The 23,289-nt window shown below is 43.3% G+C and overlaps 2 protein-coding genes across 2 annotated transcripts in view; one reads left to right on the top strand and one right to left on the bottom strand.

The window, feature by feature from the left end:
• Nucleotides 1-8,848: 8,848 nt before the first annotated feature.
• Nucleotides 8,849-11,805, top strand: LOC309326267 (FANCD2 opposite strand protein-like). The gene has a single exon (XM_081834868.1). It carries the CDS (start codon nt 8,913-8,915, stop codon nt 9,441-9,443), a length of 531 nt encoding a protein of 176 aa, XP_081690994.1. The 5' UTR covers nt 8,849-8,912; the 3' UTR covers nt 9,444-11,805.
• A 3,149-nt stretch (nt 11,806-14,954) lies between these two features.
• BMPER (BMP binding endothelial regulator) overlaps nt 14,955-23,289 on the bottom strand; it is a 172,573-nt gene continuing 164,238 nt past the window's right edge. The window contains exons 14-15 of the mRNA XM_081834792.1: nt 17,753-17,883; nt 14,955-15,291 (exon numbers count right to left, since the gene is read on the bottom strand). Of these exons, the coding sequence (XP_081690918.1) occupies nt 15,110-15,291; nt 17,753-17,883 (313 nt within the window). The 3' untranslated portion in view covers nt 14,955-15,109. The remainder of the gene's footprint in view (nt 15,292-17,752; nt 17,884-23,289) is intronic.

The following is a 23,289-nucleotide window of genomic DNA, read 5'->3' as shown; positions in this document are numbered from 1 at the left end:
ACAAGGGGGGGGGATAAAGATCTATACTGTGATCTGCTCCTCCTGTGGATTCTGCCGCCTGAGGCTCATACATTCCCCGGCCTTGTATCCAAACTAGGTCAGCACCCCCCCACCCCCCCAACAAGTCTTAGTTTAATAAAGCATGCAAGGGAGTTGAACAACTTCAAAATTTTAAGCACAATATGATAAGAGAGATGCTCTCCATTATCTCACAGACACATGCTGTGGAGAGACTTCAGAAACATAAAAACAATTGCTAGGGTTTCCAGGCACACAAAGATTTATTTTCATCGCCTAACATGGTTCATTGAATTAATAACTGAAAATATGCTGAATCTGAAATGAAGGGAGAGAGAGCTTTCCTTTCCTTTTCTCTCAGAGAAGACAGATGCATTCACAAGATGTGGTGACAGCCTCTTTCGCTGCTTTTAAAACCAATTAGACAAATTTCAGTAAGAGGAGGCTATCAGAGGTTCATCTGCATGGCAACTGCTAGGAACGACCGGAGTTTTTTTAAATCTAGGTTCAAATTTGCACCCCGTTTAGTAAAGCTTACAGCTGGAAAGATGTTTGTTTCTCCAAATGTTTGTTTCTCCAAATTCAAACATGCAATCTGAGGTGGTACAGCTCACACACTGGTTTATCAACTTTCCAAGAACAAACCCATTTCCATGTGAACCGAGCATTCCCAGAATCCTTTGCAAAGCACAGGAATCCCCTTGTCTGGCGGGTAAGTCAGTTTGGAAAAGGTTCCCTAACTGCAAAAAGGCTTAGGACTTGTCTATAGCAACACAAGACCAATTAAGCCATGGACAGTACAATGTACCCAGAAAGAGACAAGGATTTTTTTGTGTGGAGGGTAACTTTCCTATGAGAAACTTCAGTGTGATATATAACTTGACAGCAGACTGGTACAGTATGTGATTTGAAATGCCGTTCAATACTTCTGTGAATAAAGCTTTCCATGTACAATTAATACTTCAGAAGATGCAAAATGTGTTGGCTACTTTCTTTGTTTTTTAAGTGAGGGAAAGGCATAATTAGGCTTCCATGTCAGTAAAAATGCAGAAGCCCTCAGGCTGTATATAATTGCCAAATTATGGCAGGTATGTGACTGTATCTTTTTCTCTGTCAGAACTGTCAAGAGCCCTGGACGCCATGCAGGTTGGAAGTGAGGTATCACTGCCTACATTACTGTAAGACACAAACAAAAAACTTGTCAGCCATCAAAATCAGCTAGTGACATCTTAAAAGTAGGGCCTCAGCACTAAGACTTCATCAGCTGAGACTAGCAGAAAACGCTGTATTGTTCCATTCTATGTCTCTAACCCTATCCTGGATAGTTCTTAAAACTCAGTGGGACTTCGCCCCAAAAAGAAATATTACTGGAGTTGCGCTGTCAAGTGACTTGCTTTTAAAAAGTTGGTCTGTTTTCTGCCAAAAAGTTTGTTAATTTCTTTTGCTCGACGTCTGGAAGATTATTATTATTTTATTAATAGCCCATTAAGGTTGTAGTCTAGTATAAGTCAAGAGTCAGGAAACACCTCACAGTTAAGATGAGATCAATGGTCAATTCCAGTTTCTTTTACCTCTTTTACCTCTTTTTTTCATTTTTCCAATTTCAAGTTTACTTCTCCACATTTCCACAACAGTTTGCGATTTTTTTTAAAGACCCTCATGAAAATGCACCAACATTTTACTACAGATTTCTTCCAATATGCATATTTTTGTATGCTGTTTTCCCCAATATACATTTTTTTCTATTTTCCCCAATACAGTGCATTTGTGTGTGTCATTTTCACAAATATAAGCAGTTTTATGTGCACCTTAACCTAGTACCTGCATTTCTGTACACATTAGTTGGCTGGAGAACCGCATTTCAAGATTCAGAACTTAAGAGACATTTTCTTCTCCACCCCCACAAGCCACAATTTTCACAGTCCGTTACAAAATTAAAATTGCATTTCCCGAACTCAGAGATGCTCCACTCCTTGAACTTTGTTTCTACAATTGACAGTGGAAGGAACCGTGTCCCAAGGTCTCAGTATCCATTCATATCTCCCCTTGATTTCTCTATTCATTTCCTCAATAGAACATCTACATTATTTCTCCCCAACCTGGGCTTCAATCTGTTTAGAATATCAGAGTCAGAACAATGCCCTTTCATTTCTTGCTTTCACCTCTCCAGCTTCCTAATGCATTTCACATCACTTTCAAAGGCCTTACCTTTATGTCATTTGCCCATGGGTTAGTTCACCCACTCATCTCTTCTGATTTGCCTTCCTTGGTCAATTTCCTTGTGATAAGAGTGGGGGGGGGGAGGTGTTGGAAGCTGAAAAGGTAACACAGCTTAGTGAGCAGGAAGGTGCTATGGCAGAGAAGTTCAGAATCAGAGGCAGAAGCTGAAGCAGGAGAGGAGGGAGGCTAAGAGGCAGAGATCATAGCAGTCAACCGTCCCTTATTTGGCAGGAAACTCCCTTATCCCAGAGCTGTTTCCCACTGCTGTCCCGGATTGATGATATCCCGTAAATTTCCCGGGTTTCAAAGGAAACAGCTCCTCTCCCTCCCTCCCTGCCAGCGAGGGAGGAGGGAGGCTCCAACTGTGTTGCTTGGCTGCGTTGCTCACCCAATAAGGAGTCTAAGAATGACTGGGGGGTGGAGCTTGAATGCCTTGTGCCGATCAAATTGGCTGCGTTGCCTGGGGACTCGCCTTTGCTCAGTGCTTCCCAGCGGAGAGGTGACGGTGGTTTCCCTTGCTGCATCCCCTTTGCTGGGTTGCTGCGCTGTGGGAACCACCACTTGAGGCTTCGTTTGGCTGCTGGCTGGGCTTTCTGCCTTTGGCTTGGAGGCGCTCAGAAGTTGAACATACCGTGCTCGGAATCGGATGGATGTGTCATCGACAGCCCACTCACCCTTGCTGGGGAGGTCTGTCTGGAGCGGAGGCACATGGTGGGGAAAAAAAGGAAATCCCTTATTTTGGCTGCTGATCCCTTATTTTTGAGGCTGCTGGTCCCTTATTTTCAAATCTGTAAGTTGACAGCTATGGCAGAGATGAGTCTGGCTGGTGAAGAATCACAGGTGTCTCCCCCTCCTGTTGTGAGAAGCTCAACTCCTCTTGACTCCCAGAGCCAGAAGAGGGGTGAAAAGGGCAAAGCAGAGGCAGGCTTCATGCAGGCGTAGTCTCTGATTGCTTGGGAAAAGCCATAGAGAGGATGAGACAGAGACAGCAACTAATTCATGGGGCTAGACCTACCAGGGATGAGGTTTTTTGCTGACACTCAGCCAAGTCTGTGAAGATCGTATTTTTGCTAATTAAGAGTTAACTCCATATTTGAATGGTTTGATTTACTGCTGGCTTGCTCTTTGACATAACATGGGCAATTTGTCCATTTATTCCATGGGCCTTTCACCAACAATACTACCACAATAATTACTTCTTTCTTTCTTTTATTCATTTCCATGCTACCTTTCCTCCAAGAAACTCATGGTAGTGTGCATGATACATTCCACCTCTTCTCTCTCAATTACCCTGTGAGAGAAGGATGTACCGGTACTTAAATAGTTTGCTGGCTTGATCTCTGCTGCACCATCACCACTGCAATGCTGCAGAGGGATGCTGTGGTTTTCATACTAACAGAATCAGGTGACATTTGGATCCAGTCAGGTCCCATCTGGCCTAATGTAAGTCCCCCACCACCCTTTATTGACAGACCAGCTATATCTGCTTATTAATGCTCTCTTTGCTGCATAACTTCCCCAGCAAATATTTCCACAAATATTTTAGGAATAGTAGCAATACTGCATTCTTGTGTGAAGACAGCCACTGCAATGTAATTTAAATAAGAAGTAGACAATCCAGCCCAGGTTAGCACTCCAAAAGAATATTATATCCGAAGATAAATCAGAAAAGTATATTTCCCCCAGCTGTGTTCAAGTTGAACAGATAGAAAGCAAACAGATCTCACCAGCAATCAAATAAGAAGCTGTTCGCAGTTGTGCTTGGCAACGTTTAAATGATAAGGACATAGATTAGTTTTTCTTCCCTAAAAGCTTTGATAAAATACTGAAAGGCAGAGGTTGCACTTCTCTCAAAACTGTGGAGTTAATAATCTATGGATAAAAACATTTCAGCTCTAGCTAAAGTGAATGCATTTTTATTAAGCCAGTAACTGAACCATTTTACTATGGGGCAGAATTCAGCATCAAGAGATCAATGCTGCATTCATTTAAAGAGGCAGATTTCTGAACCTTGTTTTAAGCCCTCTGTGACCCTTTTCTCAAATGTCTAAGACTCCATTTCTCCTGCCCCTGAAGATCTATAGGCTGTGGAAGTCATTAGTCATGGTTGGACCCATGGGCTTGTGCAAATTTCCAAGGGCACAATCTCTTCAACATGCTCCTCAACAGACATTCGGGAATGTGCCTATCTCGACAATATCTTGTCAATATGCATGAATTTCAATAGGTCTTGGAGAATGAGTGCATCTTGACTGCATTTTGTACATTCTCCGGCTATTATGCATAATCTCCTACTGGACTTTGGGAAATGTATATACAGTAGCAATCAAAATTATTCAACCCCCATTGCATATCAGGTTTATTATCAAGATGTACAGAGAGCCTTCTCTGTAAGAGTCTTCTTTTCTCACTGAGTGTTTGGGCCAAATGAAGCTGAAGTGTGCCTTGACAACTCTTGGGTACAATCATTTGGGAACATGGGCCTGGAATGGACAGGAAGCCAGAATGGACAACCTATGGCCCTCCAAATGGTGGTGGTGTTGCTGATATTCATTACCCTCCCTTCACCTTAAGGTTCCAGAGCAGGTCCTTTGATATTGTTGAACTGCAGTTCCCATGAGTCATAGCGAATATGGCGAACGGTAAGAGATTATGTGAGGTGTAGTCCAGCAGCCAGAGGACCCCTGAACCCTTATAGCCTGGACTCTGCTTAACCCTTTGCCTGCTCCTTTCCTACTTTCCAGTCACTCATCTTCACTCACAGGATTTGTTGCCTTTAGAAACACCTTTCAGCCACCTCAAAGTGCCAAGGGTCATGTCTTCCAAAGGGCAGTTGGTACAGTGAAGTACACTGGGACATCAGTCAGCTTGCAGTTTTAGACTGGAACACTGTGTGGCTGGAACCTAAGATTGAAATGTTAAACCTCCTTTATTTCAAAATCTCACCTGGCACCATGATTGTGATAACAAGTGATAAGTTACATGTTTGTGCCAGGGTAGAGACATGGATCCTATGGTGATGGCTGGCCAGTTTTGGCATCACATAATTGCCAACTTCCACATATTTGGAGGAAGCAGAAATGCAATATGAGTTGTGGGTGAAGATGGGAGGGGTTATTTCTCTGTCCAGATTGGGTGGGTGGGGGTCCCACCTTGGAGGTATCCCACCTTGGAGGCTATAGATCTTTCTTTTTGCATTAGACACAATTTTAAATAAATAAACAGCTTATTGATCATTATTTGGGGACTGAGTAATTACAAAAGGGGCATCCTGCTCTATTATGAGATCTAGAATCTCAAGCCGCTAGGTCATCAAGCAGGAGCCACCATCATAGACATCAGTCCATAATGTGACAAAATCAAGCCAAACCTAGACACTAAACCTAGTTGGTCTAGTTTGTTGTTGTTGTTTAGTCGTTTAGTCATGTCCGACCCTTCGTGACCTCATGGACCAGAGCATGCCAGACACTCCTGTCTTCCACTGCCTCCCGCAGTTTGGTCAAACTCATGTTAGTAGCTTCGAGAACACTGTCCAACCATCTCGTCCTCTTTCGTCCCCTTCTCCTTGTGCTCTCAATCTTTTCCAACATCAGGATCTTTTCCAGGGAGTCTTCTCTTCTCATGAGGTGGCCAAAGTACTGGAGCCTCGGCTTCAGGATCTGTCCTTCCAGTGAGCACTCAGGGCTGATTTTCTTCAGAATGGATAGGCTTGATCTTCTTGCAGTCCATGGGACTCTCAAGAGTCTCCTCCAGCACCATAATTCAAAAGCATCAATTCTTTGGTGATCAGCCTTCTTTATGGTCCAGCTCTCACTTCCATACATCACTACTGGGAAAACCATAGCTATACGGACCTTTGTCGGCAAGGTGATGTCTCTGCTTTTTAAGATGCTGTCTAGGTTTGTCATCGCTTTTCTCCCAAGAAGCAGGCGTCTTTTAATTTCGTGACTGCTGTCACCATCTGCAGTGATCATGGAGCCCAAGAAGGTAAAATCTCTCACTGCCTCCATTTCATCCCCTTCTATTTGCCAGGAGGTGATGGGACCAGTGGCCATGATCTTAGTTTTTCTGATGCTGAGCTTCAGACCATATTTTGCGCTCTCCTCTTTCACCCTCATTAAAAGGTTCTTTAATTCCTCCTCACTTTCTGCCGTCAAAGTTGTGTCATCTGCATATCTGAGGTTGTTCTAATCTACTTTGCTATTACTATTTCCCAATATTAAATTAATATTAAAAATATACGAGGGGCTGATTGCACTGTTAAGGCAACACTTCCTTTTCATACAAAACAAAGATACAAAATTAATGAGGGGGATTTTGGAGTTGAGGTGAGGTGCAACTTACAGAGAAACATCTTTATGAACAGTAGCCAAACCACTTCTTATAGAAGCCGAACTTCAAATGCCAAGTGACTCCTATGGATATATTTCCAAAGTACTGTTATGGGCCAATTTCCTTCTAAAGGGATAAGGACCATTTATTACAAACTGCAAATGAAAAATTAAACACTTTAGGGCGTCTGTGTCATTTGTCTCATCTGAAACTGTGCCAACTTCTTAGAAGTGTATTTATGCCTAACACATTTTCCTCTTAAGTGTCGGTAAAGTTCACCAAAGAAGCAAACTTTGTCAGACAAACTCCAACTGTCAGACTATACAGACTGGGGCCAGAGTACATCTCTTGAACAGAGATGAGAATTAAATCTTGGTGTAGCATGGAAACAAACCCCGCCATAGGTTTTATCCACCCTGGATGTAAGAAGTAGGAGTATAGGAAGCTGCCATACCATGGGCGTAGCCAAGGTGGGGGGGCAGGGGGTTAAGGAAACTGTAGTCCAACATATTGGAGGACACCCTGTATTAGTGATTCTTCAGTGGATTTTTGTGTGAACGGAAAACTTCAGTGTACAGATAAATATGAATTTAAAATCAAAATGGGCTTAATTAAGGAAACTCTTTGAGGGACGCGGGTGGCGCTGTGGGTTAAACCACAGAGCCTAGGGCTTGCCAATCAGAAGGTCGGTGGTTCAAGTCCCCACAATGGGGTGAGCTCCTGTTGCTCGGTCCCTGCTCCTGCCAACCTAGCTGTTCGAAAGCATGTCAAAGTGCAAGTAGATAAATAGGTACCACTCCAGCGGGAAGTCAAATGGCGTTTCCGTGCGCTGCTCTGGTTCGCCAGAAGCGGCTTAGTCATGCTGGCCACATGACCCGGAAGCTGTACGCCGGCTCCCTCGGCCAATAAAGCAAGATGAGTGCCGTAACCCCAAAGTCGGCCATGACTGGACCTAATGGTCAGGGGTCCCTTTACCTTTACCTTTAAGGAAACTCTTTAATGGATTTCACTTGGAAGGGAAAACTTGTGAGATTCATTTTCCTGTTTGTAGACCACTTCTGATCTCTTCGGCTGATTCACACATACAAGAGTGCAGCAATGAGTGATTGTCTGAAACCTGTGGATGAGCTCTGAAACACAATGCTTTCCAGAGGAATGGGTTTGCGCAAGTAATAAAACGTTGTTAATCCAATGGTAAGAAATCAAGTGATGTGGGTGGATGAGTGAAGCTGCCCTTTGATTAGCCAAAACTTACTTTTGTGAAACGGTCTCCTATTTGGTGGATGTTGCTTTGCATAAATAGGAGTACAGAACTGGGAAGACAGCTATAATTTAATAATAATAATAATAATAATAATAATAATAATAATAATAATAATAATTTATTTGTACCCCGCCCATCTGGCTGGGTTTCCCCAGCCACTCTGGGCGGCTTCCACAAAGACCAAAAATACACTAAAATATCACAGATTAAAAACTTCCCTGAACAATTTTGGACTTAGTATCGTCCAGAGGAGTTTTGTTATTTAACTCATTAACAGAGGGCCTTCTCGATAGTGGCGCCCGCACTGTGGAACGCCCTCCCTTCAGATGTGAAGGAAATAAGCATCTATCTTATCTTTAAAAGACATCCGAAGGCAGCCCTGTTTAGGGAAGTTTTTAATATTTAATGTTGTATTGTTTTAACACTCGATTGGAAGCCACCCAGAGTGGCTGGGGGAACTCAGACAGATGGGCAGGGTATAAATAAATTATTATTATTATTATTATTATTATTATTATTATTATTATTATTATTATTACTACTACTACTACTACTACTATTAAATTAACTATATCTGGAAGGCCACCCAATATATGTTCTCTGGGAGCTTCACAAAAATAAAAAGAATGAAATGCAATTATTGAAAAAGCAAAACAAAATAGATGTACAAAGAAACATGAATAATATAATAGAACTGAGAACCCCAGATTATTAAAACAACAATAACTACAAGCTGATTAAAAGCTCTTCACCAGGTACTGAAAAGCTAAGGAAAGCATCTGGTGAGCCTCTCTGGGGAGACTTGTTCCATCACAACTTTAGTACCGACACCAAGAAGATCCTCCCTGCCTCGGTTCATTTAAATTTATTTTAATATCAGATGGCAAGGGAGGCATTCTGTCCTTATAGGAAAAGCCATTCTATGTGAGTCAAAGGGAGGAGCTTGTGGAACACTGGCTCAGTCTTGGTGTTCTGGAGTGAAGGATGCTCATAATAGGTTGCCGCGGGCGCCGGACTAAGGAAAGATGCAACAAGAGCCTGGGCAGAGCAGGGTGGCAGCGGCTGGGCAGCGCTGACCATGGCCAGCGGGTACCAGCTCTGGGCACCCTGGTCCCCCCTGGATGAGTCCCTGCAATGGCTGCGGGGTGCCGTGCCCAAGCCCAGCAGCACTAAGCACCCCTTTCGGGGAGGGCAGAGTCCAGCCACTGCCACCGACCTAGAAGTGCAGCTTTGCTTCCAGGGACTCAGCCTGGTGCTAGAGCCCAGTGCCAAGACCGGAGCTGGGCACCCACAACCCCCTGGAGTGGCTGGAGAGACGCGAGGATGCAGCGCAGCTGTGCACAAGCCCCAGGCCGTGCGGCTCACGGGGCTCGACTCAGTCTTTGGGCACCTCGTGACGGTACAGCCTCCGCACTGGACCGGTTCGCTGCGGGTTTCAGAGCGTTCAGCCTTCTGCCAAGTCATCAGCCCCCAGCAGCGCAGGCCTCACGGGCTCCGCGAACCACAGGTGCGCATGGCGATGGCGATGTGCCGTCAAATGCTGCGAGCCATCCTCCTGCTTTACGCTGCCTACAAGAAGTGTGCCTTTGCGTTGCAACATTCCCGCTAGGACAACCCTGCCTGGGAAAGGGCAGAGCTCAACAGGATCCTTGCCTGCCCACCCACAGATTCACCCATTCTCCTTCAGCAACATCAGTTCGTCCGCCAGTTCCATCTACCTGTGCCACAGAAGTCTTCTCCTCTCCTCCATCGCCAAGCTACTTTTTGCCCACCAAGAGGAAACACTCACTTAACAGCTGAAGCCTGCAAAGAAAAGATACAGACTGGCACACAAACCTCAGATTGTTTGCAGAGAGATGAAACTAATCATTCAACATACTAAAGAAAAGGATCATATTTATCCATGCTATGAACCTATTCCCTTGCAGCGTCTGGCTCATGAACGGGGGAAAAAAATATAGTTAAGGCAATTAAAAAGAATGAAAGCCTTTATAAATAAATGGACCGAGTGAACGTTGAAACTCAGATCAAACAAGTTTGCACGCATCTTCAATGAGAGACAATCCTCAGAGACACAGACACTTGTACACCATTCAATGCAAAGGTAATTTTTCAAAACCTTCCTGCCTATTGTTTTCAACATAAACAGTAAAAATAACTGCATTACAAGATGGGGCCTATATAAAAAACAACAATATTTTCTAAAAAAAAAGGTAAAGGACACACATCTGCAAAGCGAAGATACTGCACATTTTCAACAAAGTAACATTCTTATACTAATGAATGAAGCTGGAAAATAAATGTAAATTAAGCCAATTACTCCATAAACCAACAATGACTCCATAAACCAACAAGGGCAATAATACAATGAAACTCAGATAGCATGAAGATGTATGGATTCCAAATGGAAGAAGTTTTGAGATTCTCTAAATGAAATCTTATTTCTCCAACCAATGAGCAAAATGTACCACTTTCCTGACCAAACATCTATATTTGACATCAAGATGAAATTACTGCATAGAAAACACTTTCCTGTGCTATGATTTTAAAATTTTAAAATTTTAAAACAATCATTATTTGTTTACATCAATGGATGAAGACTTCAGCAACTGGAAGTTTATTACACAAAGTTCAGACTTAAAGAACATAAACACAAATTATTATTTTTTCCTGGTGGAAGAGCTTGGAAACACAAGCCTTATGACCACTGTCCTAAAAATCTTTGTTTTCAGAAAAAGCTTGAAAATGCAAGATTTAAAAATTCAAAGCCACAGAGTCACCAAATCATCTAATGATCACATTAAAGTGGTTTGAGCACTGAAATCTAAACTCATTGGGATCACTCTAATTTCATAGATACACAAAAATCACCTTAAAAAAAACCCCAAAGGTGTTTTTTGAAAACAATCTTCAACTCTGAAGAATTTCTATCTACAGAAATACTGTTATGCAGCATCCCAAAATGGAATTTAAATGATTGTTTTGATTAATTTATTCAATTTTCTCTGTCACCTCTGCCCATTTTTTAAAAAAACCCATGCACTCTCTTCACAACTGTTGGGTGCAGTTTATATTAAAGAATTATGGATTCAACCTTCAGAAAAAGTATCTGCCTGTCAGTGAGTGAGATCCCTATTTGTTTAAGACAAATGGATGAAGACATTTAAAGTGAGAAGCAAAAGTCTAAATGTTTTCTTTCATGGCATGACTTTTAAAGTGACTTTTATTCCCAATCTACTATACAATGATTTCTCCATTTGCCAATAAGCAACTAAAAACCAACCAAGTTCTGAAGGAAATTAAGATAAATGTTGTCACTTCAAGGTTCTGGGCTCTGCGTGGGTTGTTGTTTCTTATATCTTAACATTGCTAAACGGATCAGCAGTTCTATAGTACAGTGTACCAAAATATTCTTGAACTTAATTTCTGTTCAGACTATTCAGAGGCAAGGAACTTTGCAGCTCACTGATGGCACCTAGAAGAACCACCTTACATAGCTGAAAACCAGTGGCCCACATTTGAAGTCACAAAGACCACCAGTCAGACTAGTATTGATTCCTCTATTAATAACTTAACCACATATAAAATTAGGATTCAATCAATAGCAAGGAGACATAGCCTGTTGTAAAAGTGCTGGTTGGCTTTGCAAATTAAAGGCACTTTCAATTCACAATAAATATCTTTGCTGGCCTGAAAGGAAGTACTGAGAAGATAAAACACCATAGTTTGTCCACAGCAAAACTAAGGCCTCGGACATTCTGCACTTTACACAATTTGCAGAAATCAATGTGAAATTATTTCAAGGATTAGAAGTACACAATTCCTCTTGAGTAAAAGTCCCTCTTATCATTTGGCAAAGGAGCTTACCTTCAAAACAAAATGGGGATGCTATTGTTTGCTATTTGTCCTGTGCACAATTTGCTAATAGCTGATGAATACGAACTATAAAACCTGGAACATTGATTCAAAAAGGTAGTCCTCATTTATTATCTGCTGCGATGAAGAACACATCAATAATTTGACTCAGGCAGTATTTTAAAGGAACTGCTAAATCTTTATCATCTGCCAGGTGATATTCACAGGTATCTTACCTGAATCAGTAAATGAAGATGAAGCCCAGTCACTGTGTTTAAAAACAACAACACACCATTGTATGCATTAAAACAAAAATAGCCGCAACCATTGGCTTACATGAAGCGGATTTTCAATGCGGTATTAGAAACAGGAAATTTTAATACAGCTTAGAAGCAATTCACCTTTGCCTTAACAGCATTTCAAAGGAAAGCCCTTCTGGTGGCTTTTATTTCCAATAATGGAACCAGCTTTGAAATATGTGACTTTACCTTGAAACATTCAAACTGAATTGTATGGATTTACATCCTGTTAACCTGATGCAGTTTATTTTAAGTGAAACTTGACGTTCAGAGGAAAAAAAATTAAAAACCCTTAAGGTCCAGTGTGGTCTGAAAGTTATGTGGCATTTTCTTTCCCAGCGTCCAGATTAGTTTTCATTTGATTAGTCATTATTATCATGTAAGGCCACATTGACTTGTGTGGGTGGCATGCTATTAATGTAATTTTAAAAATAAATAAATCATGAGGGCATTTGCAAGCACCAGCATGAGATATACTCAGTTGTGCTTGTCTGCAAGCAAACCAGAGTTCAATTTGCTCAGTGGAACACCTCTACACCTAAATCTGCTCTGGGGGTTTGGGAATATCTCCCCAATGACTCTGTGCTTCTGGTCCTACAAAAAAGCCACATGGCATCAACTTCCACACTGCTAAAGTTGGGAAAGGCCCAAAAGTTTGCTTGCATCAGATTTCACATTTTATGCACTGTGCTGGGACTTACAAACATGCATGAAAGAATAAAAGCTCTTCTAGGTGTTGGACAGAGAATCACAGGAAACCCTTTTTCCTTTATGAATTTCAAAACAGTAAATATGTTTATAATGAATCAAACCGCTGTTCCAACTCAAACAGGCATAGTATTTAATGGTTATTTTTAAAGAAATTAAATTCCAAAATTGTTTATGAGATGAACGGAAAGCCTATGGTTAGGTCTTTGTCTGACACAAATCTTTTTTGTTTCTTTAATATTTATTTTCCATGGCTATCAAACATAACATATACAGGTAGATGCATTTAAATATTTAAATAAACACCTTTTGTTTTTCCTTTTTGTTACTCATCCTGTACAGTACACAGGTCCTCTCTGTGATAAAGTCCTTCCACTTTTATTTTGAAAAGAAGTGAAACATTTGAGCGTGAACAATAATCTTCCCATCTCAACATGAACAACCATCTTCCCATCTCAGGTAGTAGGGAACAGCTGTCACCTGGCACAAAACACGTTTGTGGGAAACGGCCGAGGAATTCTTAGGAATGGCAGCACAGTGAATATTTCAGTCTCTTGCTGCATGAGCTACACGTCCCTTTCTGCACACGTCTCGGCTGTTGTCTAGTCCAGAAGGACAAAAGGCTGAGAACTGCAAGAAGTGCATTCACCATGATGGCTGTGTTCTATATCCACTGCTGGAGGCAATATGCTTCTAATACCTGTTGCTGAAAACCACAAGAAGGGAGAGAGCTGTTGCGCATGCCCCCCCCACACACTACCTGGGCGGCCATTAAGCGAGGGGGCTGGGGGCATGGTGGCCAGGCCAGGCTGGGCTCTGGGGCCCAGAGACCCTCGGTGGCAGGCAGGGTGTGGATTCCTGCTTGGGGGTGACTGGTTTGCGCCCCCTCAAAATCACGAGCCTCCCGGTCCTCCCCTCACTACATGCCTGGTGGTTGGGAACTATACCCTCTGCCCCCATGCATGTGGTTGGCTTCATCTAAATGTTACGCCAACTAAAGCGATGTTCCAAGGAACGTCGGAACGAACCAGCAAGGCATAATCTCCAGTGGAAGTGTTCTTTGCTGAATTAAGGTGCTCTTAACAATCACCCGAGGCTGGTCTGAGGTGGGAAACCTGAGCCGTCCCTGGATAAATCCGAGCTTCAGATAACACCTGTTTCTTATGTATCCGGAAATCAGAATCTAATAGTAACTTTACATGGAAATCCTGTGGCTTTGGGAGACGCATCCATGGAAACTCGGAGGCGATGGCTCGGTGGGTGCTATCGTGCCATCAAACACCTGCCTTATTTACACAAATGACTCCCATGGCTTACAGGTGGAGATAACAGAAATGCTAATACATAAACTTTATAGCAAAATAATATACATATAATAACTCATCCTTCTATGGTTTATATAAATGATGCCTATTTTCATATGTGTGCGCACATGTATGTGTATGTGGGTATATATAGTTAAAACTAGGACTGATGCTACCATATCCCAGGGGCCTATATGTATTTAAGTCAGAGAAGTTAGGGGTGACCTGTTGCTTCAATGGGCACTGTGTGGAATTGTTTATGCTATGGCTGTTGGGTTGAGGATTTGATCAAGGGGGGCCGGTTCCTGTTATGGGGACATTTCTACAGTGCGGGGGCAGTGGCAGGTGCTCCCGCCATTTTTTTTGTCCTGCAATACCAAGGGTACCACCATTTATTTCTGCTCTCCCTGAACATGCTATTACACAATACACACACACACAGAGGGGGTGCCATCGGGGCCAGGATTTGGGGGCAGAAGTCCAGGATCACAAGTAGCAGAATGAGCAGGGATGGGTGACTTTTTTAATTCAGAGAATATACATTACTATCAAAAGGGGGGGGGACCCGTAATCCTGGCAAGTCCAGAGTCTTTTAAAATTACCTTACCTCTCTCTCTGTATCAACATACACTTGTGTTTATGGTTATATATATATATATATATATATATATATATATATGTAGGTTTTGGTGTCCTCGGGTGTCTTCCCGTGTAAAAGTTGGGGTGCCTAGGCGACGTTTCGACGAGGTCTCACTCGTCATCTTCAGGCTGGTGCTTTCGGCTTCTTCAGGCACCAGCCTGAAGATGACGAGTGAGACCTCGTCGAAACGTCGCCTAGGCACCCCAACTTTTACACGGGAAGACACCCGAGGACACCAAAACCTGCATTCCTGTACCCGTGAAAATCTACGAAAGCAAATATATATATATATATATATATATATATCCATATACACATATAAATATATAGGCACACATATTTTCCCCCACTCTTTGTGAGAGTGCTTTGCAAAATCTGCCAGCCAGCACTGCAGTCCTTCATTGGCTGTGAGCTTAGAAAGGTTACCAAAAGCCACCAGTTACAAAGTCCTTGTGGATAAAAGCTAATGTCACCGCTGTGGACAGAGAATGGGTTTGATGCATCTTCCTTTGTGGTGGACTAAGTTTGCAGGGCAGTGGCAGCCTGCAATGCACGGTTTATTGCAGGGGCCAATCTCGTTCCAGTTGTCGCATGTTTTCACGCATCCAGGACCGCAGGTATCGTAGACTGCACCATGTTTACACTGGGTGGCTGGAAGATAATTCAAAGAAAGAGGAATGTCATCGCTTAAAATTATACCCATGGGTTTTACCAAATCCCATATCTTGTAATATTATGGCACAACAGCGCGGGTTTTTTTTATTGCAATTTCTGTAAATGTCAAGGAAACAAGGAGAAATGCTTTAGAGGCCTCAGACCGGAAATTGTCTAAGAGATATGAGAGTCAGCTGCTCTTTCCTGCTTCTCAGAAATTCGATGAATAGTTGTTTTAACACTGCATATAGCAGGGGTTGGCAAGGCCGCAGAGCCCCTCTGTGGGCTGGATTGCAGGCATGCGTGAGTGCGCATGCGATTTCCAGCATCTGTGCACACGCGATTTCCAGAGTCTGTGTCTGCGCAGATGCAATTTCAGGAGCTGCGAAAGCAAGTCCCCGTGCCACGCTGTTTAGTGCAGCACACGGGGCCTCACCAAGCAGGTGGCTGAGTTGGGGGGGGGGCGGCTTTGGGGCTGGTAAAATGACCCCTGTGGGCCTGCAACAGCCAAAAGCAGTCTCCAAGTCTTCTTAAATTGCACACCAAAAGTCAACCTGCATATATTTTAGCATCATTTTTGTTCCTTCCAAAAGGGATATCTATATCTATATCTATATCTATATCTATATCTATATCTATATCTATATCTATATCTATATCTATATCTATATCCATATCCATATCTATATCTCCCTAATTTACCTAAGAACTGGAATCAGTCAACACCTTTTATCCCTTTCTTAATCATAACAAAAGTTAATGTAAAAACAGAAAATCAGAAAACAAAACGGATGACACTTAAACTGGTATGTTTTTAATTTTGCCATTACGAGTTCCCATTACGGTTAATTTGAAACATCCAAATTTTGCCTTTCCTTGCCTGATCCCAATTTATATTTTAAAAAACACGACTGTGTGCTACACTACCTTTTCTCCTTCTCTTTTCATATAAAGAAATTAGGCCCAGGGATTACTTTATAAAGCAATCTATGAGGGTTTGCAATGTCTCCATTCAATGCTCTTCCTCTCAAAGTTGTGTTTTATGCTACTGCTTCATGCTATCTGAACAAGGTTTTATGTTTTAAGCAATTTGCTTCTAATTTTCTCTTATTTCCTAGGACTCTGTGGCAAAGGGAACGTACTCTGCCTGTGCTGAGAGCTGCGTACAGGAGCGGAGGACCAAACGTGGGCAAACTACTCTGGAAGGAGCATGGCAGGTGGTCAAATTCCCCGTCACTCTCCTTCCCCACTGGAGGCTTCTGGGTGTTTTGCCATGTTTGCCAGGAATGGCCCAAACCACATAAGGGGATGGGTATAGTGGGATAAATCTGTTCCATGCTCCACCAAAACTTTTTGGAGTACTCAGTTGCAAGCACTTGGGTTTAAATGATTAGTGGATTGCATGACTAGTCAGTTTAATGAATAAAATAGATGCAGATCAGCTGTGTTTTTCCACCACAGATTGCCATTCATTTCTCGCTTCCTATGAAGGAAGATCGATTGCATCTGTGCTTCCACATGAGCGAGCAAGCAGTCCAGGAAATGTCAGTAATCAGCTAGAGTCTTTCACGATTACAGTCCTGTGATCCTTGCGCTACTCACCCCTCTGTTCTTCCAGCAGACTCAGACAAGTGAAATAGGTACCCGATGCAAAGTTTTACAACGGGCTTGTTAGTACAAAGTTGCTGGAATCTCGCTTCCTGTATTCTCTCCAAAGAGCACAATGCATGCCGGCTGGCCACTGGATTTCAGCACCTGGGAACCATTTAGCCATCTCTGCTCTAACAGAGCTGCAAGACTGTAAGCTGCCAGATTGTGCATTTGGGGCAGAACTGTGCTGCAAGCCTGTTGCCTAAGGGCTATTTCGGCTGGGGGGGGGACCAGTTTTGGGATCGGGGTGCTTAAAGCTCTCACTGCCCACCACTTCTCCACTCCGAATCAGCCCTTCGTGCTGCAAAACTGCTGGCCCATGGGTTGGGTGGAGAGAAGAGGAGAATTAAGTAGAGAAGCCAGGAGCAAAAATCAGGTTTTTTTACATGGGCACAGTATAAAATGCAGTTGCAATGAAGTAATCAGTGCGTCTCGAAGGGACACGGGTGGCACTGTGGGTTAAAACACAGAGCCTAGGACTTGCCAATCAGAAGTTCGGTGGTTCGAATCCCCGCGACGGGGTGAGCTCCCGTTGCTCGGTCCCTGCTCCTGCCAACCTAGCAGTTCAAAAGCACGTCAAAGTGCAAGTAGATAAATAGGGACCGCTCCGGCGGAAAGGTAAACGGCGTTTCCGTGCGCTGCTCTGGTTTGCCAGAAGCGGCTTAGTCATGCTGGCCACATGACCCGGAAGCTGTACACTGGCTCCCTCGGCCAATAAAGTGAGATGAGCGCCGCAACCCCAGAGTCGGTCACGACTGGACCTAATGGTCAGGGGTCCCTTTACCTTTAATCAGTGCGTCTCACTTACCAGCACAATTCTGCTCAGGTTTCCAGTGAACTTTCAGACCTTCCCTTTGACAGGCTCTAGCATAGGCGAGAAAGGACTCACAGTAGCAGTTTTTATGAACAGGGCACTCACACATGTCTGTCACGCAGGACCTGTAGAGAGAATGAAAGACTGGGTTTGGTTTATTGCAACAACAACGACAACAAAATTGTCACATTGGCTTGGATCCTAGCAACTGTTATGAAGTACAGTGCCCCTAAAATCCAGTTTTTGCAATGGTTGCCCATACCTGAGAGGGAAAATTCTGGTTTGGCCTAGAGAGGCTTTAGCCAGGGCAAGTTGCAACACCTCCTCTTAAATCTGTTGCTTGCTGCCTCCTTCACTGCAAATCTTTACTATGATCCCTTATCATTTGTAAATCTAAATGAAACAGCATCCGATTTCTTCTGGAAGTGTTAAGCCAAGATATGGTGACCTAAAAGGTCACTCCCTCCTTCTGCCCCACAATAACTAAACAGTAAGTTTCAACAGCCTGAAGCTCCTGCCAGAAAAGCCCCAAAGTTATTATGTTAATCTTGCCACCTCCTTTGCCAGGACAACAAAAAGGAAGACGTGTTTTTAGAAGCCATTTCCTATGGATTTAAGGCCAACTCTTCCTGACAGGCACTGTTTAAAATCTTTTAATACCTGATGTCAGAGGCAGGTGCCAGGAGCAGGTCACACAGCATCCATGAAGTTAAATCTTTATTCAAATAAACAAACAGCTCGGGAGGCCAAGCCTAGTGAGCACAGCAAATCTTCCTGGTAGCTTTGCCCCATGCAGTTCTGGGGACTGAAGGACCACACATTCCCACAGTTGTGTAAGCCTCCTACTCCCTCAGGTCCATCCCAAGCAATCTGAGACTCCATCAACGCATCTGTCTTTGCTCCGCTCTCTTCATACCTCTTCTAGTGCTGGGAGCCCAGTGGGAGGGGAGCTGATCGTAACAGTAGGGGGGGTACCCCATTGTCTCTTCAGCAGCCTGTCTGAACTCTGCCTCTTATCTCCCCTCCTCTCCAGTCTCTGCTTCTGCACTGCTCTCTGCCCCAGCCTCTTCCTGCTCACTAAACCCTGTTACCTCTTCAGCTTCTGACACTTACTCCTCCCAGTCTGCTCTCTCTTCTCCCTCTGACTACTCCTCGTTGTCCCACCACCAATCCCTGGCTCTGAGCCTTCTTCCCTTGGGGGGCTCCCCAACTGGTGCCTCCCACCACCCCTCAGCATCCAGCAACCTGAACACTTTCATGAAGACAATAACATTTGTAGTACTGTAGTACTTCCAACCCAAAATTTTATCTCTCTCTTCTTTAGTTCGGAGGGTAATCAAACAGTCTCTTATTCTATTCTTCTCTTTCTTCCCTCCTCTTCCAAGTCTAAAAGCAGTCACGATTTTAAATTCATCCTGTTCCAAATCCAAATCCCAAAAGTCTGCGAATTCCTGCGTGAGAAAATCTATCAGACTGTCCTTCTCCACTTCAGGTATAGCTCTGATCCTCAAATTCGTCTGTTTTCCCTTAAGCTCAATCATAGAAAATTTCGACTTGTGGTCTTCAAGTTGCCTCTGCAGGTCTGGGACTCTCTTTGTTTCAAGTTGTGTTACCTTAACTTCCACAGCAGCAACTTTTTCCCTGGCTTCCTCTGCAGTCTGTCGTATCGTAGTAGATTCCTGTATCAATTTCTCGATGGTTTCTGTATTTGTATTCACCTTTTGTCCCAAGTTATTTAAGCTTTCTGTGTTTAGCTTAATTGTAGTAGTTGCGTCATCGACTTTCTTATTAAGTTGTTCCAGTGAGGCATTTATCTTACTTAATGCAAGCGCTAAAGCTTCTTCTGATGACATTCCTCTTGGTTTAGATTGGTTTGGAACAGCCGCAGATGAGGCAGAAGGGCCGGATGCTGACGCTCTTCGCTGCCAAGACTTCCCAGACCTTGTTGTTTTGTCTTGGAGTGGCAAATCTACTTTTTCTTTCCCATCTGCCATAACACTTAAAAATTCCAAGGTCAGTCCCACAGTCCCACAGTGGAAAATTCCCCAGATCCAACTCTTGTAACAGTTTCAGAAACTTCCTCTAGGGGGAAATAGTTGCTATCTGTACTCGTGTTACTCCAAAATAACGTCTTTTGAAACACAGCTCAAGGAAGAAAGTTAGTTTCAATTTTCAGTTACTTTTCCTCCTTTTTAAGATCAGAAGAGGACAGCTAAAAACAATGTATCTCTCTATTCACAGTCAAAGCACGTTCCAAGGCACAACAGTCTTATTGTCCTATTTGCAACCCGTTCCCAGGTTCTGAGCAGTGGAAATTTAACTTCCTCCCCTGTCTCTTACAGGTATGTATAGTCCGAACTTCCCCCCCTCTTCTCCTGCTTCCAAGGGGGGGGGGGTTCACTATTTTTTAAAGAGCTGGAAAAATTAGTCCTTTCCGATCAGCTTTCCGAGACTTTAGCTTACAGCCTCTTTGCTTTGATCTATTTACAAAAGCGGAAGGCGGACTTCCTGTTTGAGCCTCCCTGCTTCAATACCAAATTAAGTCTTTTTTTCTTTGAAAGCTTCCAATTTATTCTACTCACGGGTAGTTGCTTTTTAAAATCAAATTGTCCACAGGAAAAAGTCAGCGCTCTCCAGCAACGGCTGTGCGGCTTCACTCCGTGGAAAAAGCAGTCGATTCACAGCACCGCGCCGCTCACCCCACTTCGCTCCGGAGCCCCGAAATCGGGTTTCCCCCGCGAGTAGGGGAGGTGCAAAAGGTGCCCGCCAAATCCCACGTTCACAGGCTTCACCTGCCTGTGATTTTTGAGGGGTCTCCGCCTTCACCGTGGCGGCCAGACACAGTTTCCACAGAGCAAATTCCTCCTACTCAGAGGAATTCCGCCATTACCGATGGCGCTAACCCAGAAGTCTTTATTTTAATGTTTGTGCCCATTAAAATGTTTATTTTAATGTTTGTGCCCATTTTTTAAAGTAAAAAGCGATGCTTTTCACTTTAGCCAATGGGAATCTTTCGAGCAGAAACGACATCTCATCTCTCTCCATCCAACTTCTGCCCCATCTTCATCCCTTTCTATTGCACAACTCCAGCACATCAAGTAGCCCCATCACAGAAATAAGAAAAGGTCGTAAAAAAGAAACTCTTCCTCTTTGGCAAAGCTATCAGCTGGCAAACCTGCATCCGGCAATCTTCTGCTTTCAAGCCTGATCAGGTCCCTATTTCTTGGGGAGAACTGCTCTTTCTTTTCCCTTTCTTCACCCCACACAACATTTTCTGCTTACTTAAGCAGACTGAATTCTAGAGCTGAGGCTGGAAGGATTTGATTCTCCACCCCCAATTATGAACCCCCAACTATGAATGTTGCGTCATAAAGTGTAGAAAATTACACATTGGCTAAATAATGTTAAGGGACGCGGGTGGCGCTGTGGGTTAAACCAGAGAGCCTAGGACTTGCCGATCAGAAGGTCAGTGGTTTGAATCCCCGCAACGGGGTGAGCTCCCATTGCTCGGTCCCTGCTCCTGCCAACCTAGCAGTTTGAAAGCACATCAAAGTGCAAGTAGATAAATAGGTACCGCTCCGGCGGGAAGGTAAACAGCGTTTCCGTGCGCTGCTCTGGTTTGCTTAGTCATGCTGGCCACATGACCCGGAAGCTGTACGCCAGCTCCCTTGGCCAATAAAGCGAGATGAGCGCCGCAACCCCAGAATCGTCCGCAACTGGACCTAATGGTCAGGGGTCCCTTTACCTTTTTTAATGATGTTGGCAAATTGGGAAACTTTGCTAATACTGGGGTGTGTGTAAGAGAGAGAGAGATAGAACCCAGAAGCACTGGGAGTGGAAGGGCCACATTTAGAAACCAACACATCTTTTAAGAAAAATTTCCATAGCAATAAGGGACAGAAGGTTTGAATTTATATGAAGAAAACATGCAGACATTGGCTCCCTCTAGTGTTCAATATGCAAAATGTTAGACAAGCCATTTCCCCCCAAAAATCTTAGGTTTGCATCAAAAACGTGACAAATTTTCTAAAATGACAACATTTCAGTCGGGGGGGGCATGCCAGCTGTGTGCCAATTTGTGACTATCATTCCACTATTTTGGTGCATGTATAAAGGTTGAGAAGCTATAGCTTTCCAAAGCATGTCTATATAAAGCAAAATAGATACGTTGTGAATTCAACACATAGACAATCCAAATTAAGTTTGCATACTTTTTTGTGTGCATAGGAAAGATGTCTGTGTAGTAAATCAATCACATCTGAAGCTGCTGGTGGTGCCAAGGATGTATTCAGAGACAAAAGAGAGGCCATGTTAAGTGTCCCTAGAAGGTTGTTTAAAGTGAGAATCTCTTTTCTCCGAAACAGGAAATGTCTGCAACGAAATCCAGGTCCGTGAAACATCTCACTGTGTTTATTTCCTTGTAGGTAAGCCACAAACCCATGTAGGATCAGGTTTAGGGTGGATCTGTGTCCCAATTTTGAAGGGCCATGTGGTACAAGCACCGTTTGGGAGAGCATGAGACTCTTAAATCTCAGGAGTTTGAGCCCCACACTGGGCAAAAGACTCCTGCGGTACCTTCCAATTCTTCAATATTGTGATTCTATGATTCCACATACTGTAAATATAGAAATGCAGACCTCATTTGAAAGGTAGAAGAAAAATAGAAATTATCTTTCAGGAAAAATGGTTGCATTTAATTCTTTTTTGCATGCAGTACTTTAAATATTTCCCCCCTCTTTAGTAAGTTACCTTAACCTTCGATTCTGTTTCGCACTAGAGCAAATAAATACCAAATTGGTGATAAATTGCTGATTTATCCAAGACTTAAATCAGGCATTTGGAGGACAGCTTAGGATCAGCTTTAGACTCGCCATTGAGATCCATGCCACTAGAGACAGGGCCTTTTCTGTGGTGGGCCCAACTATGTGAAACTCCCTCCTTACTTTTCTGGCATTTGAACAAACACCAAAGACTTCATTTCAGGCTACTTTTCCTAAAGGGTGGGGATTGTAGTTTTACTGATATATAATTAAATATTCACTACTGTTTCAGTTTTCAGCTACCTAGGAAGGTGGCACACAAATCTTTAAAACAATCAAATAACTCTCAAAGCTCTGTTTGCTTCCAACAGACAAAGCATTTTCAGTGGCAAAGCAATGGGACAAGAGGGGCTGCTTTGCCTCCCCCTTCCCTGGCCTTGTGGCTTTTCTAAGCAACACCCTTCTCTGCAGTTGCTTTCCCCTTTTTGTCAAGTTTCAGAGCCAGGCTGGAACTCATTGGATGTTACGCTGGTCACTCAGGCTCCCGTGTGGATGCAAGGTTGTCTCATCTGGGAAGAAGTGGTGATAACTGGATGGATATAATCCTAGCCTGTTGCACGGAGAAAGCCATGAAAAGCAAACACATCTGTCATCTGTGAGACACTCCCCTGCGTCAGGCAGCCCTGCGTTGCTCCCACATCTTCAAAGCAAACCATATGACTACACTTCTTTAGCAACAGGCCTTTTCCACATTAAACTATGGAAAGTGTC

Source organism: Podarcis erhardii (genome assembly GCF_964252035.2).
Source record: "Podarcis erhardii genome assembly, chromosome: 12".
NCBI lineage: Eukaryota > Metazoa > Chordata > Lepidosauria > Squamata > Lacertidae > Podarcis > Podarcis erhardii.
Note: the sequence above shows the minus strand (reverse complement) of the source record. Positions and strands in the feature narration are given on the sequence as shown.

Bases quoted from the DNA above. Each gene is read 5' to 3' on its own strand.
- LOC309326267 (XM_081834868.1), top strand. From the start codon at position 8,913: ATGGCCAGCGGGTACCAGCTCTGGGCACCCTGGTCCCCCCTGGATGAG.